An 18425-nucleotide genomic window follows, 5' to 3' on the forward strand; every position below is an offset into this window, starting at 1 on the left:
CCACATCCATACTTTCTCTACTCCCCCACCCAACTCCTTTCCCTTTTCATTTACAGTTGCCACACTTTCCTTTTCTAATCTTAGCTCTGCTTTCTCCGCAACTCCCTTGGATCAATTCTTTCCCTTTGTCCACTTCATTTTTTAAATCCTTTGCCTTTATCATTCGTTTTCATTTTATTTCTATTCATCTTTAACAAAATGTTGTTAACTGTGTTTTTTTTTATTAAAAATTAACGTAAAAATCATTTTCTTTCTTATTCACATTCTCCTCTCCGATCCTTATGGTTCTTTTTCTGCCTTATTCTCTCCCATCATTCCTGTCCCTATGCCAACCTTCGTTTCTTAACATCCTCTCCTTCCCATCTATTAAGTTCCTCCACTGTTCCCTTCCTTCGGTACTTAATGTCCTCCTCCCTTCCCTCTCTTCCCTTCTTGTTCCTCGCTCTGTTCACACTTTATGTCCCTCTCCATCCCACCTATCTTCCTTTCCATTTTAATCAATGTCTCTTCTTCCAATCTTGCTTGTCCTCTCTCAAACCTGTACCTCCCCCTCCATCCCTCTCGATCCTGTATCTCGATCTCCGTCCTTTTCCATCCTTTACCTTCCCTTCAATCCCTCTCCATCCTGTACCTACAACACCGTCCCTCTCCATCCTTTACCTTTCTTCATTCCCTCACTATCCTTTACCTTCCCTTCATTCCATCTCCATCCTTCACCTCCCATTCAATCCCTCTCCATCTTTTACTTTCCCCTCAATCTCTCTCCATCCTTTACCTCCAATTCAATCCCTCTCCATCCTTTACCTTCCCTTCATTCCATCTCCATCCTTCACCTCCCATTCAATCCCTCTCCATCCTTTACCTCCTATTCAATCCCTCTCCATCCTTTACCTTCCCTTCATTCCATCTCCATCCTTCACCTCCCATTCAGTCCCTCTCCATTCTTTACCTTTCCCTTCATCCCTCTCCATTCTTTACCTCCACTTCCGTCCCTCTCCATCCTGTACCTTCTCCTCCATCCCTCTCCATCCTGTACCTTCCCCTTCATCCCTCTCCATCCTGTACCTCCCCCTTCAACCCTCAATATCCTGTACCTTCCCCTTCAACCCAGTCCATCCTGTACCTCCTCCCATCCATCTCCATGCATCTACATATACTATTCATACCTTTATCTGTAGTTGCCTGTATCTTTCTTCTTCGGCTTCCTTCAGCTGATCTTGTAACTGGAGTTTGTAATCTGAACAGATTTAGTCAATTTAGAATTCAGACATGTTTAGATCTAGATTCAGAAATATTCAGAATATAACCTTGGCTAAATATTTCATGCAAATTTACATTACGTAGACATAAAATAAATCAGAGGTATTAACAAAATTAAACACTCGACATCATATTTCAATAAGGTTTCTCAAAAAAACGACACGCGGGAAAATGTTTTGCATAACAAAAGAAAAAGGGGTAAAAATTGTAATATTTTTTAATTTAATCGTTGACATTGTTTTAAAGTTTCTACTTTAAAATATCTATTTTTGAATGGATTACCTGAATAAAACTTATTGATACTTTTATCTCTGAGGTTTGTCATAGATTCTCCTTTCTTTCTTTCTTCTTCAATTTCCTCCTCTCTATTATATTTTTTACTCCTTTGATTTTGGGTGATACCAATTTGATGATTCTAATCAACATCATTCATTTCAAATTTTTTTAAAAGTTAAAAGTATTTTAGATAATTTTCTAAACAAAAAATAGGCCTAGAAACTTATACCTATAAAGAACTTATTCTTAATCTTCTAAATATGGGTCAAATAAAAAAGTAAGACTTGTGCTCTATAATAAGTAAATTTTTTTTTTTTAATTCCGCGCCAAAAATATTTAAAAAATATTGGAATTCCTGTGTCGATCTGATTCTGCCATCTCAGCCAATCTTCGTTCTTTCTCCGCAACCTGTCCAAAAAAGAAAACTGAGTTTTTCACTTTGATTTTCTAATCCCTAAACCTTTGCTACCCGATGTTGTAGATAGATAGATAGATAGATATAGATATATTTCGGCTAACATTAAAAGAAATACATTTTACATTTTATAATTTTTTACAAAACAATTATTAGCCAGGGCTACAGCCTAACCATTTCTGGTTGTTTTGATTGGCTGGCCCTCCAAAGTTTTATAGATACATTTTATTTTTTAAAATTAACAAATAACGAATACATTACATAATTCACAAAGTAATTTTAAAAAAAAGGGGAAAAAAGGAGGAAGGGTGAATAGCAAAGGGAAAAAGGGAAGAGAAGGAAAAACCCCAGCACTAAAAAATCCAATTTTTGTAGATAATATGTTGCAGAGTGGTTTACAAGATTTCCAAATTACATGAGTAGCAGTTCCTGTTTTACATTTAAATTCCTTATATTTAGAAGCTAGATATATTTTCATATTCGTTTTGAAACTAAGTACTGATAATGAACATTTAATATTCATTGGAACACTATTCCAAATTCTCGTGAGAAATATTTTTGGAAAAGGTTTAAGATATTTGTTTCTTATTAATTCCAATTTAAAACTTTGTGTCCTATTAGGTTCTACAAATAGAGCAAACATTCCATTAAAAACCGAAGGAAGTTTTTCTTTTATATATTTATACATAAAAGTAGAAGCATTATGTTTGTGTATATCAGATAATTTAAGCATTCCAAGTTTAGAAAACAAAGGATCTGTATGCTGTCAATATCCTTTATCTATATCCGTATTGCTTTCTTTTGAAGTTTAAATAATTTTCCTATTTTATTTCTAAGAATTCTGTTTGACCAAATAATATAAGTTTGAAAAATCAAAGTTTAAGAACATTAAGTTGCAAAGATATAAGTTTAAGAAAGTTTAAGTTTGTTTCGAAACTAAGTTCCTATAAAAATCAGAAAAAAATATGATGGCTGATGGCAGAGAATAAACATGAAATAGGAATTAAATTCTCTTATTATCTGTATTATCTTGTAAAGTCTAACCTAATGAATGCATTGTGGTTGAATTAGTATGGAGGACGGATTAGCGGAATTTTACATTTAAATCATATATACCCTCTAAAGTCTAGACATGTTTTCAATGCAGAAAATCTCAATATAAGTATATTAAGTATAATAAGTATAAAGTAGGGTCCAGAAAATCTCAATATAAGTATATTAAGTATAATAAGTATATATTAGGTTCCAGAAAACGGTCGAATGACCGCCGTCTATAAATTTTGTAATTTGTGACTGATTTAGTTCCAAAAATGTGCCCTTAGCTGGAAACTCTTGTATTGTTTAAATATTTAAATTTAAAATCTAAAGAAGGAGACAACAATGAGTCCTAATATCTGAATTTTGTATTGATATTGTATTTATCTACCTGTTTATCAAGAACAGCATTACATTTAGCCGCCAATATCAGTTCGTTTAATCGTCTCACCTCCTCAAGGTTCTCCTCTCTACAATACTTTTTAATAGAATCAAATGTTGCAAAAGAATTGCGAATTATAAATCAGATAGAAAGGAAGGTTCTTGCCAAAAAAAATTCTATATCTTTGTAACCCAATGCTGTAGAACTGTTGATTATGTTAGATAAAATAGTCTAAGTTTGAAATATCAAAGGTTCGCACTATCTGGTTGCGAAGATATAGGAATTAGAATATTTTAGTTTGCGACAAAAACTTAGTTTGCTCTGAAACTGGAAAACACAAACTCTGTTTAATATCAAAATAAAAATAATAACTGATAACTCACCTCATGTAGGACGTTTTAATACCTAAATCTCTGTAATGTTATTCTAACCTTTGATATTTTAAACTTTGACTATTTGATTTTGCAGAATAATATCAAAGTTCTTCAAGGACTAGAAAATTCGAGTTTGAGGCGGGGAATGATTTTTTTAATTTATCGGATGAATTTATGTTAATCAATATTTAATAAAATCTAGATTATAGGTGTTAGCTCAAATACATAATTACAAATAGAGTTGAGAAATTATGCACGAGAAAGTCGAATGTATTAGAACTAATTACGGCTGGTTAAACTACTGGTTCAAGATAGTATGGAAGTATAACTAGATAAATTAACTGTAAAAATTTAATTAATTCTTGCCTATTAACTTTATTTACTTTACACGTAATTTAACTTGTTTTAATATAAGCTCTACTCTGATCTGATTGTTCTACTCTGATCTGATTGTTCTACTCTGATCTGATTGTTCTACTCTGATCTGATTGTTCTACTCTGAACTGATTCTTCTACCCTGATCTTATTGTTCTACTCTGATCTAATTGTTCTACTCTGATCTAATTGTTCTACTCTGATCTGATCTGATTGTTCTACTCTAATCTGATTGTTCTACTCTGATCTGATCTGATTGTTCTACTCTAATCTGATTGTTCTACTCTGATCTGATTGTTCCACTCTGATCTGATTATTCTACTCTGATCTGATTGTTCTACTCTGATCTGATCTGATTGTTCTACTCTGATCTGATTGTTCTACTCTGATCTGATTGTTCTACTCTGATCTGATTGTTCTACTCTGATCTGATTATTCTACTCTGATTGAACGTAGTAATATCAGACAAGATTAAACTTGAGACCCGGATTTCATTTAAAATATTAAAAATTAAGTGCACTGTACTTCCATCCACCAAAACCACACTTCCTGTTCCTCATAAGTATATCTGACTTATTTGTGATTTATTTCTCTTTAAGGAAGTTCAGCGAATGTCTACACACAGTTAACGCTATACTGCATGAAGTACGGCGGTTTAAACTGGTATGAAAGGAAGAAAGGTTCTGTTCTAGCCCTAGGGTAGTAGGAATATTTGATAGTATATCGAGAAGGTCGTCCAGTTTTGGCCGGTGAAAATACGTTGTGGTTTTTTGTTGATCTTTGATTCAGAAAGGAAGTTTAGAATCTGGAATTAATCAAATCTAAATAGAAGAAGTCTAACCAGGGGTGTCTAATTCCCAGCTCAGACAAAAACTTTTACCGTAGCCTGTTTGCCCTCTCTAGCGTAGCTCCATCACGTGGTGACGGTGTTCTTAGAGCTGGTGGTGAATAAACCGGTTCTGGAAGTTGTACAGCACGTCGTACTGCCCAGGGGGAGCTCATACTCCTTTCCCCGCCCAGTAACAACTCCCGTTCCTCCTTTTAAATGAAAAAACTTATTGTTAAGTGATTCCAGGGACCAGGATCACTTTTTATTGATTCCAGGGACCGGATCTCAGTTTCCAGTTCCAACCAAAATTACTGCGCATGCGTTTAGAAAAAACTCAGAGCATCTTCCGGGTCTTTGTCAGTTTTACTGCAGCGGAAAGTTCTAGAATCATTTTAAGATTGATATTTGTTCTGTGAGGATTCGTATAAAAAGTTCGTCACATATTTCAAGTTTTTACGATTTGAGTTTATATCTTTAAGCTAAAGAAGCTCGTTATTGAGTACTAGGTTTTTTCAGACTCAAGGAATAAGGAGGAAGTTTGGACGGATAAAAGTGGTTTTCTATCTTATAAATCGTCGGAGGCGAATTAAGGTACTTTTTAGATCAAATGTGAACATTTGGGGACAAGAATTATGTTTTTAGTATTGGTATAGTTTTTCTCAAAACCTGGATTAGTACAAGCAAGACGTGTTTTAGTTTTTGACAATATTAGAGTTTGAGGCGTCTTGCTGGTACTTTTAGATTATTGATGGAACTTTGTAAATATTTATACATGTGATATATATCTCTAGTTTTGAATCGAGATATGTGATGCTATGAGAGATGAATAAATGATGAGAAGTACTGTTTCTGTTCTTATCTGTCATTAGCAACCTAGATTCCAAGACTCGTTTTTCAACGATGATTTCGAGGTAGAGAAACACTTGATTTGATTATGCCTTATTTTGGGTTTTGTTACGAAACATTCAAAACTTAATTTTTCTCGATACCAGTCGGGAATTTAATGGCGGGGATTAGTGAGGGAAACAGGGAAGGCTCCCGCAAAAGGTCTTGTTCTGAATCAGATTCAGATAAAATTAGCGGATTATCCTTCGGCCCTGACTCCCCTACTAGTCGGAACCCGGACTTAGATATTCACCCTATTCATATTAATTATCGTTCTAACCCTAACCTGCACTCCCCGGAGGATTTATACATTGAAACCCCGGTGGGGGGGGGGAGGGGTACCCGACTTCAACTTAAGAGGTTGGGTGGATTTAACATAAAACATGAGAGGGCTTTAAAAGAATGCAACAGTCTGATTAATGAGGTTGAGAAATGGATTTCTGATACTAATGAAAATGATTCTTTATGTTTAGATACTATTTATGAAGGATTTTTGAAATTTAAAAAACGAATAGCTAGAGTCTCACAAGAAGCTTTAATAAGATTAGTAGATAGAAAAGTAGTAGATCAGCTTGCCGAATTACAAATTAGGATAGAATCTTTGAGAAAAAGGGCCGAGAAACAAGATAGGAGAAAAGATCAAAGGATTAGGAATTCAGATAATTTGATCCACGATACAGAATTAATTAGTTCCAATGATGAAGTCTTTACACATCCCATCCCCATCCAGGGTATTCAATCCCTTTCTGGTGGTCCCAATTCTATGGATAATAGTTCATTAGACCCCCCCCCTATATCATCTGAAATTCAAGTAGTAATTAATAAGGAATGGGAATCCGCTTTACTGAAAGATAAGGATGAGATTTTGAATCGGATTAAGTTAATAGAAGATAAACATCAGGATATAGTATCTGTCCAACTAAACCAAGAGAGACTTTTGTCCACTATAGAGCAGGAAATTATAGAACTTAACTCTTCTAGCTCTGTTAGGGATCAAAGATTAGATCACATGGAAAGGACAGTGGATCGAATAGACAAGAACGTGAAGAGATACATTGATACAAGAGTTAAGGAAATTAATATGTCGATAGATTCTGTCAAATCAGGATATGATAGTGACACGGTCACGGGTCAAATCAAAGAGAATGTAAGGGAGATACTCAATAATTCCATACCCGGAGCAGATTGGACACATTTAAGACAAGAGGTAGAGTCCATCAAACACAAGAATAAGCGAGATGAGATTGTAATTGACAACCTAAGAAGTGTAGTCACAGAAGTTAAGGATCAATTAGATAGAACTCTTGAATCTCCCCTCAACTTCTCTATGAGAACCGAGATCCCTCCCAGAGTAAGTTTAGAAAAGAAAGAGAAAGAGCGAGACTTAACTAAGAATGCAATTGATAGTTCTACCAAACTCTTGAGTCAATTAATAGAAACTAAAATATCAGAATCTTCTGATCTTGCCATCATCAAGAAATGCAATTCCGATGTGAAAAAAGTTACAGGTTACTCCAAAACCTGCCATGATCTTTTAATGAAGTACATTTCTTATGATGATATAGATTCAAATTATTATTCCCAGACAAAATCCTTATTAGACAGTGCAAACGATTGGATTATAAATGTTGAACATATTTATTCCTCATCTGAAGCTCACGCTTCTTGCTCTGTTAAGGGAGATCTTAGTGGGGTCGGAATCTTCTCTAATAATGCAAATAAGTCTATCTATGAGTTCTTTGAAGATCTAGAGATTGCTTTAGTGGGTTGGGGTTCAAATAAGCAAAGAGCTATGCTAGTATTCTCCAGACATTTGACTGAAGATATAAAAGCTAAATCCCTTAATATTTCTGATGATTACCAAAAACTTAAAGCTTGGTTATTCAAGGAATATGGGTCACCTCATACAATTGTTTCTGACATTATCTCAGGTTTGGCTGCTAAGCCTAAACCTGTTCAGAGTAGTGACAAACAAAGATATGAATTCTATGCAGATATCACCTTAGGAATAGCTAGACTAGACAGATTAGCAAGAGTACCATATGTAGATATAGATGAATTAGATAATATTCTATACTCTCGCAACACTCTTTCATCCCTATTTAAGATTCTCCCCCCCGAAGATTCAAAATCTTTCAATCATCATATGGAATTAAAGAGGTTAGATTGGAAAAATCCCCAAGGGGCTAGAACATTTGCCTTTTTTAAAGAATTATGTGAAGCTCAACGCAATATTCTGGAACCCTACAAGGGATCTAATCCCAAGTCAAACTCCCCCCCATTGCCCAAATCCAGGACAGTGTTCAATGTAAATCAAGGTCAACCAACACCCCCCCCCTTTCAGAGGGATTTATCTACACATGCTGCTGGATATTCTCCGGTTAAGAATTGGTTTCCTCCAGGTTCTTCATACCCTTGCCCCTTGAAAGGACACGCACATGAAATGTTTCAATGTAAGGAATTCTTCAGCATGAATCCTCATGTTAGATGGGAAGCTACCCCCAAGGGTAGGATATGTTACTGTTGTCTGAAACCAAAATCCACTTGCAAAGATAGGAAATGCTCATTTGAATCCTCTGTTCCAGAAGTCCTAATTTGTCAGGGTTGTCTTGAATATGCTAGAGAAAAGGGATTATCTCCTTTTAATATCATGTACTGCAGAAAGATAAGACACGGCCCAATGAGAGCTCCATACCAGGATATTAAGAATGCATTTGAGACCCATATGGGCAAGTTCCCTGAGAATCTCGAGGATGATTGTATCAGATATTCTGTTAATTTTACTCAACAAGTATTCTCCCTTGGTCCTTGTTCTGATAAGGTTGAGTGTAGCTGTTGTGAAAAGCCTTCAGAGCTGAGTATTGAGACCCCTACTATAAATACCCAATCTGGCATCAGTGTACCAACAAGGTTAGACAATACTGTCCCTGAGATCAATGAACACTCAGCTTATCTCATGCAAATCCTTAGAATTGGAACCGAAGATGTTTTGACCTTTTTTGATAGTGGTGCAAACACCAATTTAGTAAATGGAGACTTAGCAATCGAGCAAAAACTTCAAATTATTACTAAGAAACCAACTAAACTCACTGTTGTTGGGGGGGGTTCAATCACCACTGAGATGGGTAAGTTCAGATTCAATTTAGGACCCTCGGAGTCAGGGACATATCATGAACTTAAATGTCAAGGTATATCTAGTGTAACTTCAAAGTTTGAGAGATATGATTTATCAGAGATAAACGAGGAGTATAGATCGAATAAGATTCACCCTTATAATGGGGACCCACTACCAGAGTATGCTGCCGGAGATGAGGTCAAACTCTTGATAGGTATCAAGAATAATCATCTTAATCCCACACTAATAACCATCCTACCTTCTGGAGTAGGGGTTTATAAGAGTCCCTTTGTAGACATTTTTGGATCTAGAATAATTTACGCAGGTCCCCACTCTTCATTCTCTAGAGTAAACTCTAATCTGAGTAAAGATTTATCCCATGCAATTTTTCATTTGAGAGAAAAAACCCTTAATTATCAAGGACGGATTGAGGATCTATATCCTTCAATCCAAGTTGATAAAAGGTTTAATATATCTGTTAATCCCACACCCATCCCAGAGAGCACATTGTTAGAAATGGGAGGAGAAATAGAGGAGGGGGGGGGGGATTTTATGCACGAACCTAAACATAATTCAGAATCCTACCCGAAGGGACCTAGAGCTCACTTTTGTGAGGTTTTTAAAGTATCCATACCCATAGCTAGAATGAGAGAACTAGTCGGAGAAGATGATTCTGACAATCTGGTTACATATAGATGTGATAGTTGTGCAAAATGTATTAAGTGCATGAAATCCCCTAGACTCACTTCTATTTCTTTGCAAGAATCTTTAGAACAGTCCTACATTGAAAATAGCGTTACATTAGATCTTCATTCTAAAAAGGTAGTTGCAACTTTACCATTTATTAAAGATCCGGTAGAATTTCTTAGTAAAAAACATGGATCAGATAGCAATTATAGACAGGCAAAACGAATATATCTAGCTCAGTGTAAGAAACCTAGTATAGAGAGAGAGGGAATGAAAAAAGCTCATAAAGAACTAGTAGAAAAAGGTTTTATGATCAAGATCCAGGATTTACCTAGTGAAACCCAAAACATGATTAAAACCGCTAAATTTCGGCATTTCTACCCTTGGTTCATAGTTGCAAAGGAAGATTCTCTTAGCACTCCAGTTAGAATGGTAGTAGATCCTTCTCAAACTCATTTAAATGTCATTCTCCCTAAGGGAGAAAACAAATTAGGAAATATCTTGGATATAACTATAAGGAATAGAGGAACAAGGTTTAGTTATTCTAGCGATGTGAGCAAATTATACAACCAAATACATCTTCATGAATCAGCTTTCCCATACTCATTATTCTTGTATCATGATACCTTAGACCCAGATGTACAACCTGATATATATGTAATGGTAAGAGCGTGGTATGGAGTAGTAAGTACTGGAAACCAAGCAGGATACGCTCTGGATAGATTGGCAGAGGAAGGTAAGGATAAATTCCCTGCAGCAATGAATTCTCTCACTAAAGATAGGTACGTAGACGACATTTTATCAGGAGCAGACTCCCAGGAAGAGAGAGATGAGCAAATATCACAGGTTCAGGATCTCCTTTCAACAGCAGGTTTTAGTTTGAAATATGTGGTACTGAGCGGAAGAAAGCCAGATATTAAAGCTAGCTCTGATGGAAAGACTATTAAACTATTAGGATATAAGTGGAACACAGAATTGGATATATTATATCCTGGGGTCTCAGAGCTAAATTTGAACCGAAAAAAGAAAGGTATTAAAAAACCCAACCCTCATCCAGTAGTTACTGAGGAGGATGCTGATAATTTATTATCCCAGGTTAGTCTTTCTAGAAGGATGATTATTTCCAAAATAGCTGAAATTTTTGATCCTCTTGGACTATGGGAACCTATCAAACTACAGCTGAAACTGTCATCCTCTGAACTAAACTCAATTCCATGGGATAAAACCCTGGATCCAGCAACACAGGTGAAATGGAAGAAGATCCTATCAAAATTCACCTCTTATGGAGAACTCTCTGCAAAGAGGTTTCCTTTTTCTGAATATATAAATATCCAACAGCCCTTCAGATTGATTTGTCTCAGTGATGCAGGTAAACTAGCAGGAGGAGCTGCGATCTACATGAGTAAAAAATGTATTGATGGGTCATGGTCCACAGCTTTGCTCTGCTCTAAATCTAAGTTAATGAAGGGTACAGTACCAAGAAATGAATTATCTGCTATATTACTGATGACAGAATTAGCATACATAGTCAAGAGATCATTAGGATCAAAAGTGGGAGAAGTAATTTACCTAACTGATTCGACAATAGCTCTATCATGGATTCACAACACCAATATTAAGGTTAGGGCATATATTTTTTCTCGAGTTCAAGCAGCAAGGGGTATGATTGAATTAACCACTGGATCTAAAAAGATACCACTTTTTCATATAGATGGCAAACTAAACCTAGCTGATCTCCTGACCAAACCCCATGAGTTATCAGTTGAGGATTTAGGTATTGGTTCAATTTGGCAACACGGGGCTTCCTGGATGAATCATGACTCGCATTCTCTCCCGATATCCCAATATCAAGACTTGCTAATATCTAGTACTGACAAAGATAACATTATGGAGGAATGTTTCATTGAACCCTTTAGATTTGATCCAAATATTAGTGGTATTCACTCCATACACATAGGACAAGAATTCTTGAAGTTTAGGAAACCTGATGGTAGAAGTAATTTTAATTTACTTGTTGATCCAGTATCTTGGGGATGGTTGAGATCATTAAGGATCATGAGCTTCATTGTATCTTTCACACAGTACGTCATTCACACAACCCACAGCCAGTCATCCCACATGTCCTGTAAACTCTGCACATCGGAGAGGGATTTTGATCCTAGAGATTTTTTAGATATGGCTCGGGATGAGTTTTTTAGAGCTGAATCTAAAGTGGTAGGATCATCTTTGTCAAACAAGCAGTTGTCAAAATACAAGTTTAGGAACGGAATTTATTACTTTGTAGGAAGGATTACAAATAATAATCCATTCAAGCAAAAAGATTTAGACTCTGTCCCATTCTTGGACACTCACACGTTTGCAGGTCATCTTCCTGTTGTACTTATAGACTCCCCGATCTTATACTCTCTGGTCATGTACTTACATTGCAAGAAAATACCCCACGTAGGAGTTGAGAGAACAGTTAAAGAGGTCTTCAAGGAGGTCATGGTTCCAAGTGGTTTAAGGAGGATGATAAGAAAAATAAAGGCAGATTGTACAACGTGTAGATTATTAGAGCGCAAGGTTGTAGAGATAGAGATGAGTGAGCATCCATCATGTAGGACGATCATTTCACCTCCATTCAATAGTATGATGTGTGATATTGCCTTTGGATTTAAGGGATCAACCTTCAAAAATTCAAGATCAACATTAAAATTTTATGCATTAGTCTGTGTTTGTTTATTGACTGGAGCGGTAAACATTTTATTGATGGAAGGTCTAGAAACCCAGGATCTAGTTGCAGCCCTAGAAAGGCACTCAGCTCGCCATGGAGTCCCCTCTGATGTGTATGTAGACTGTGGTACTCAACTAATGGCTTTAAAGCATGTCAGATTCTCTATAAGAGATGCGGATGCTCAGCTTTATGACTCTCTAGGGATAAGAGTACATGTGAGCTATGCAAAGGCACACTCTGAAAGAGGAAGAGTGGAGAGAAAGATAAGATCTTTGAGAGAAATGTTAGAGAGGATGGGAATTAAAACTGCTAATCCTATGACTAGCATTCAATGGGAGACTTTATTTGCCAGATTATCCTCTGATTTAAATGATATTCCTATTGCCAGGGGTGACACCTCATCTGTATCTAATTTGGGGCTTGAGATTCTTACACCAAACAGGCTGCTTTTAGGCCGTAATAATGCTAGATCTCTCCAGGGACAGGGTTTCGATATAAATTCGTCAAAAATCCCTACAAGTATCCTGGAGAGAAATAGAAATGTATATAAGTTTTGGTTCCAACTTTTTATTGATAATATTCATATGTTTACATTGAAACCGGACAAATGGAACTCTAATGGTAGATTGCCAGTGATTGATGATGTTGTATTATTTACATTGAATGATTCTGGGTATGATAAATCCAGTGTAGAATGGAAATTGGGCATGGTTTCACAATGCCTGGAGCGCAAGGTTGAAATTACCTTTATCAGTAAAATATCTAAAACCGGAAATGTCACAAAGAGTAAATTAATAAGAAGTATTAGGGAAGTGAGCATAATTTTTTCTGTGGACGAACTTTTCATTAACACCAATCAACACCATGAAAGTCTACTGTGCTCTTTATTTGAACAGGAATAGGTGTGAAGGTGAAGAGTTTGTCCTAATGATTCATGTGCTCACTTCTATTTATTACTCATGTTATTTAATAAAATATTGTCCGGTATACACATCATCAATCATTGACAGAAAAGTTCCAATTTATAAATATCTATGTTTAACATTTGTTTTGTTCAGAGGAAAGAGGCAGGAGAGAAAACCTGAGCAAAACCCTTTAGTGGCCTTCAGTTGTCAAGAAATGATGACGAGGGCTGCAAGGAAAATGATGAGTGCTAGGTCTGGTCCTAGCTCAGATGAGATGCATGTCCTGGTCCGGAGAGATCAGATCAATCCTTGGAGATCATCAGGGGACCTGGAGAAGTCTAACCTTATGCGATCATATGTAGGACACCGTCCAGTCATGGGAAGAGGTTCGGATAGAAGCGTAATGTCAACTTATCTGAAGAATGTTAATCAGTCAGGAGTTCAGATACCAAGAGGAATAAAGTTTGATGATTTTTTACCTGCTGGAGCTCCAATACTGGATTTCCTCGCAGTGTCCATGGGGAAGATGGAGTGTTGGCAGTTCCCATCCAAGACTGAGATTAATAGTTATCAAAGAAACCGGGGTTTATCTCTTAACATGCTGCAGGAGGTTGAGGTCAAGGAGGTGATTATAGGAGAAACCACCCCGGAGCAATGCAATGAGATCTTCTCCTGGTTTTGGAGCAAGCATGAGAAGGATCAGAAGGCTTATCCTACAGCAGTCTGTTCTATGGATAATGAGGAAATTAAGATCAGCCTGCTGGATGTCTACAGAATGGCCGGAAAGATTGGGACAATTTTTCCTAGAAAGATTTCTGATGAGTTGCATGACCACAACCTAGAGTCAATCCCGGAGGATAGATGGATGCAACTCCCTGTGAGAGTCATGATCGGAAACGGCATCTCCTATGCTTTGATGATCACCATAGCGTTGGAGAGGAATTCCAGGAACGAGTATATGCTGAACAGGATTGTAATCCAGGACGAAGTTCTAAACTTCATAGAAAGCATTCCTGTGTGTACGGGTCTTGGGGTAAGAACTGATGTAGCTGATCTTGAACTTTTTTATTCTTTGTTCTCTGGTAGGGAAATATCATGCGCTGGTTTCCTGGATCTGAGCACATTATCTGTACTGGCTGGATATAATATGAGGGCCATGAGTATGACTCCGATGGGAGTTAACGTTGTGGGACATACTCTGAACAAGTGCGTATCAACGGGAGATGGGAAGTGGGCCTGGAAATGGGATGAGCTTCCAGATTCTCTGAAGGTATACTGTTTGGGTGATTTGAGGTTTGGATTCATGACGTATAATATATTGACAGCAGTACTGATCAGAGATGTGTTCCCAGACCCTGATATTGTCCTGAAATTCTTGGGGATCGTTGATCAGATCAAAGCAGTCAGATGGATCCTGGAGATGGTCTTGCTGTCCTTAGATGGTGTAGAGGTCCATAATGTGGACTTTGATGCAGCCAAGACTCGATATGAGATGATAAAATCCCTCAGGTTCAGGTATTCATATGATTCTCCTCTAATGGATGTGAGTCCTGCCAGGGTTCTAATTTGGTGTGAAATCATTGGAGAGTTAACCAACGGAGGATGCAGGTTCCTGAGTCATGCGAGAGAATGGTTTATTACTCAGGCAAGGATCTTAAAATCATCCGGGTTTAAATGGACATGTGGGGTCAAGATGAAGAATATAAATCCTTACTTTCTCTCCTATGCCAGATTTGGAATTTCTCCTCATGTTATCCACAATGCGGAGTATTTTGAGTCCGTACCAGCTTATTCTGGATTGTTCAGACCCTCATCCCTGAAGTCTGCTCTATGTCGGATGAACCCATCCACAGTAAAGCCTGCGACCTTGAGCAAGTTTGCAAGGAAGGAGGGGAAGGTGCTCAAGGCTGTGGTGTTTGAGTGGGCTAGATATTATCCTCTCCAAATCCAGGATTTTCTGCAGAGAATGAAGGATGATTTACCATTTAGACACTACATGCAAGGATTGTACAGAGGATTGAGGATTATCTTCAAGAGAATCCATGGTACCGATGCAATCAGGATCCCGGAGCTTGAGGAGAAGTTTGATAATAATCTGCAGATGCAGCTCAAAGAGGAAGAAGCTAGAAAGGAGAGGTCTTGGGAGTTATTCAGGGCCAGAGAGGCCAGATGCCAACATTTATCTGCAGTCTTAGAAAATAAGGATCAGGATGATCAGTCCCTGTGGTTGGATCGAATCCCTAAGCTTCCTGGCTGGATCCCTAGGAGGAAAGGCAGGAAGAGGGTAAGATCATCATCTCGTCCAAGATCTGCTTCCAAAAAGTCCAAGATTCAAGTTTCACTTCCTCAAGGTTCTAGTGGATCTGTGGATTGTGAAGATGAAGGATCGGAAGAAGTAGTTGTGATCAATGAAGATGATGAAGTGCAGGTGGAGATCATGGACGAGGATGAGTTCGAGACTCCTGGGATAAATGATCCAAAACCGACATGTAGGAAGAAGATTGATCAGAAGAGGAAGAAGAAGAAGGGAAAGAAGGGCAAGAAGGGTAAGCTGAAGAAGGATACAAGGACCTATGATGAACTGATAGAGGCGGAGAAGTATGTAGATTCAGACTCGGAGTTTGATCTACAATTTGACTTTACTGAGCATTTGGCCTGATCAGGTTTATGGTGCAGAGTGGAGTGTTTTCTCCAGGCTGTTGGAAGAATTGCTGCATATCGTTCAGTATATTTTTTTTTCATATATTGCATATTGTTTTTTTTCAGTTTAATTTTTTCATTAGTACAGGATACTTGAAACTTCAGTTTTTCTCATGGAGTTGTTAATGATCAAGCAATTTGCTCTTCCATATTATTTGTTTTTTGAGATTCAGTCAGATTATTGATTACCAAATGAACTTATAGGGTGTTTTATGTTTTTGTCGCCCTGGTGCAAACTGATCTCAATATATTACGGTAGTTATTGAATAAAGCTTTTTTGATAAATATGTGTTCCATTTTTTATGGTCCTGGAAGTGTTCACATGATCTGATCATTATGAAGAATGTTGGGAAGACTTGCAATGAAAAAATATATAGAAACCTTGTCGGGTTCTGAATCCTAGTACTCATAGAGCTCATGTTTGTTTTGCTTTGTGGTTGGTCTGGAAATTCTCCCCGGCCGGGGTATGTTAAGTGATTCCAGGGACCAGGATCACTTTTTATTGATTCCAGGGACCGGATCTCAGTTTCCAGTTCCAACCAAAATTACTGCGCATGCGTTTAGAAAAAACTCAGAGCATCTTCCGGGTCTTTGTCAGTTTTACTGCAGCGGAAAGTTCTAGAATCATTTTAAGATTGATATTTGTTCTGTGAGGATTCGTATAAAAAGTTCGTCACATATTTCAAGTTTTTACGATTTGAGTTTATATCTTTAAGCTAAAGAAGCTCGTTATTGAGTACTAGGTTTTTTCAGACTCAAGGAATAAGGAGGAAGTTTGGACGGATAAAAGTGGTTTTCTATCTTATAAATCGTCGGAGGCGAATTAAGGTACTTTTTAGATCAAATGTGAACATTTGGGGACAAGAATTATGTTTTTAGTATTGGTATAGTTTTTCTCAAAACCTGGATTAGTACAAGCAAGACGTGTTTTAGTTTTTGACAATATTAGAGTTTGAGGCGTCTTGCTGGTACTTTTAGATTATTGATGGAACTTTGTAAATATTTATACATGTGATATATATCTCTAGTTTTGAATCGAGATATGTGATGCTATGAGAGATGAATAAATGATGAGAAGTACTGTTTCTGTTCTTATCTGTCACTAGCAACCTAGATTCCAAGACTCGTTTTTCAACGATGATTTCGAGGTAGAGAAACACTTGATTTGATTATGCCTTATTTTGGGTTTTGTTACGAAACAAGGGGGGGCGGGGGGGCCAAAAATTGTTCTCTAGATCAGACCCGAAATGGGGCTCCAAGCGCTCTGAGGCCTAGTGACAAAAATACTGTTTAATCATTAATTCTTCTTCAGTCATAGGAATGTTGTAAATTGCTTAGAAGAATGAATGAGTTCTGGTATTTTAATATTTAATATTTGGAAATACCTTCGTCATCTCCTTAGAAGCTTCTCGGATTTTTCTGCAATGTAAGGTATATAAATTATATTACGAAATAAGTTATATATTACGAAAGTTAAACGTTCGAAAATAGATTTTAAAAATACCGAAAAATGAATGTGAAAAATTTGCGAAATAAATTGAAACACTTAACACTTAACAATTGTAATTAATCGGGTTTGAACTGGAAGAAAATAATGAATTAGTTAGAACATGAATGAGTATTTATTTTACAGTAAGCTCTCAAAACTATGGAATAGAAAGACGAATTTTTGATTCAAATTATAATTTTAAATAGTCCAATGAACATAAAACACCGAAATTGTTTATTTTCACTTCAGATGTTGATTTTAAAGCTGCTGAGCGGGGAACTTTAGAATTGCATAACTTTAATCCTGATCGCTTAATCTGTATATCCAATGTGGACACTTTCAATTTCTTACTTAATCTGCTCTTTTGGGATATCCCTACTGTTTTAAAGTTAAGTTAGATAACAAATACAGATACGATGCTATATTGAATAGACTAATATCAGATTTAACAAACTGTTAATTGAACTCAAGTCAGCTGATGCGACATTTTATAAATTCTTACAATGTTTCCGGGTTAACCTATACCTGAACTCGAATGATGATATAACGAGTGAACCGACCATATCCTGGTTACTCCTGGATTCATCTCTAGGAGAAAACTCGAGATCTCTTGGAACCCTCATAGTAGCCAGAGCAGTTTTAGGACGCTGTTTTCCAGGGGTAAAGTGACCTCTGGGTCTAGATCCAAGAGGATCAAAACCTTTTTGCTCCTCTAGCTCCGGGTTCAGACGTCCTTCTCTTGAAATAGTTTCCATACTCTTACTTCTATAAAAGATAAACCAATGTTTCCTTGAGTTTTTTTAAAATTTAGATTTAAAATTAGAATATTTACCTTGACATCAGTCGTACACTGTTTAATCAGTATAAATCAATCAATAAATCGATTATTCAATCAATCAATATAAAAAAGCAATCAATTAATATAATAATCATCAGAAAACCTGATTTGGATCAACCTTAAAATGTTCTAAAAGGAGCAAATGTT

General features: G+C 36.8%; 2 protein-coding genes across 4 annotated transcripts in view; one reads left to right on the forward strand and one right to left on the reverse strand.

Annotated features, from left to right (window-relative positions):
* Nucleotides 1–18425, reverse strand: part of LOC111695343 (trichohyalin) — a 34501-nt gene that overhangs the window by 14757 nt on the left and 1319 nt on the right. For both annotated transcript variants that reach the window (XM_023464648.1, XM_023464639.1), the window contains exons 4-11: nt 18273–18290; nt 17966–18205; nt 17337–17370; nt 4998–5155; nt 3378–3456; nt 1892–1944; nt 1543–1625; nt 1167–1237 (exon numbers count right to left, since the gene is read on the reverse strand). In XM_023464648.1, the coding sequence (XP_023320416.1) occupies nt 1167–1237; nt 1543–1625; nt 1892–1944; nt 3378–3456; nt 4998–5155; nt 17337–17370; nt 17966–18205; nt 18273–18290 (736 nt within the window). The remainder of the gene's footprint in view (nt 1–1166; nt 1238–1542; nt 1626–1891; nt 1945–3377; nt 3457–4997; nt 5156–17336; nt 17371–17965; nt 18206–18272; nt 18291–18425) is intronic.
* LOC111695333 (uncharacterized) lies at nt 5183–17141 on the forward strand. Of its 2 annotated transcripts, XM_023464631.1 has the most exons (4): nt 5183–5537; nt 5738–5857; nt 13405–16779; nt 16980–17141. In XM_023464631.1, exons 2-3 carry the CDS (start codon nt 5847–5849, stop codon nt 15908–15910), a joined length of 2517 nt encoding a protein of 838 aa, XP_023320399.1. In that variant the 5' UTR covers nt 5183–5537; nt 5738–5846; the 3' UTR covers nt 15911–16779; nt 16980–17141. The 2 variants fall into 2 exon arrangements, with proteins under 2 accessions (XP_023320399.1, XP_023320389.1); XM_023464621.1 differs by lacking the exons at nt 5183–5537; nt 5738–5857 and having other exon boundaries at nt 13258–16779.

The sequence above is a fragment of the Eurytemora carolleeae genome, unplaced genomic scaffold, assembly GCF_000591075.1.
Source record: "Eurytemora carolleeae unplaced genomic scaffold, Eaff_2.0 scaffold43, whole genome shotgun sequence".
Lineage (NCBI taxonomy): Eukaryota > Metazoa > Arthropoda > Copepoda > Calanoida > Temoridae > Eurytemora > Eurytemora carolleeae.

Excerpts from the sequence above, each read along its gene's own strand:
- LOC111695333 (XM_023464621.1), top strand. The coding sequence starts at position 13,274 with ATGATTCATGTGCTCACTTCTATTTATTACTCATGTTATTTAATAAAA.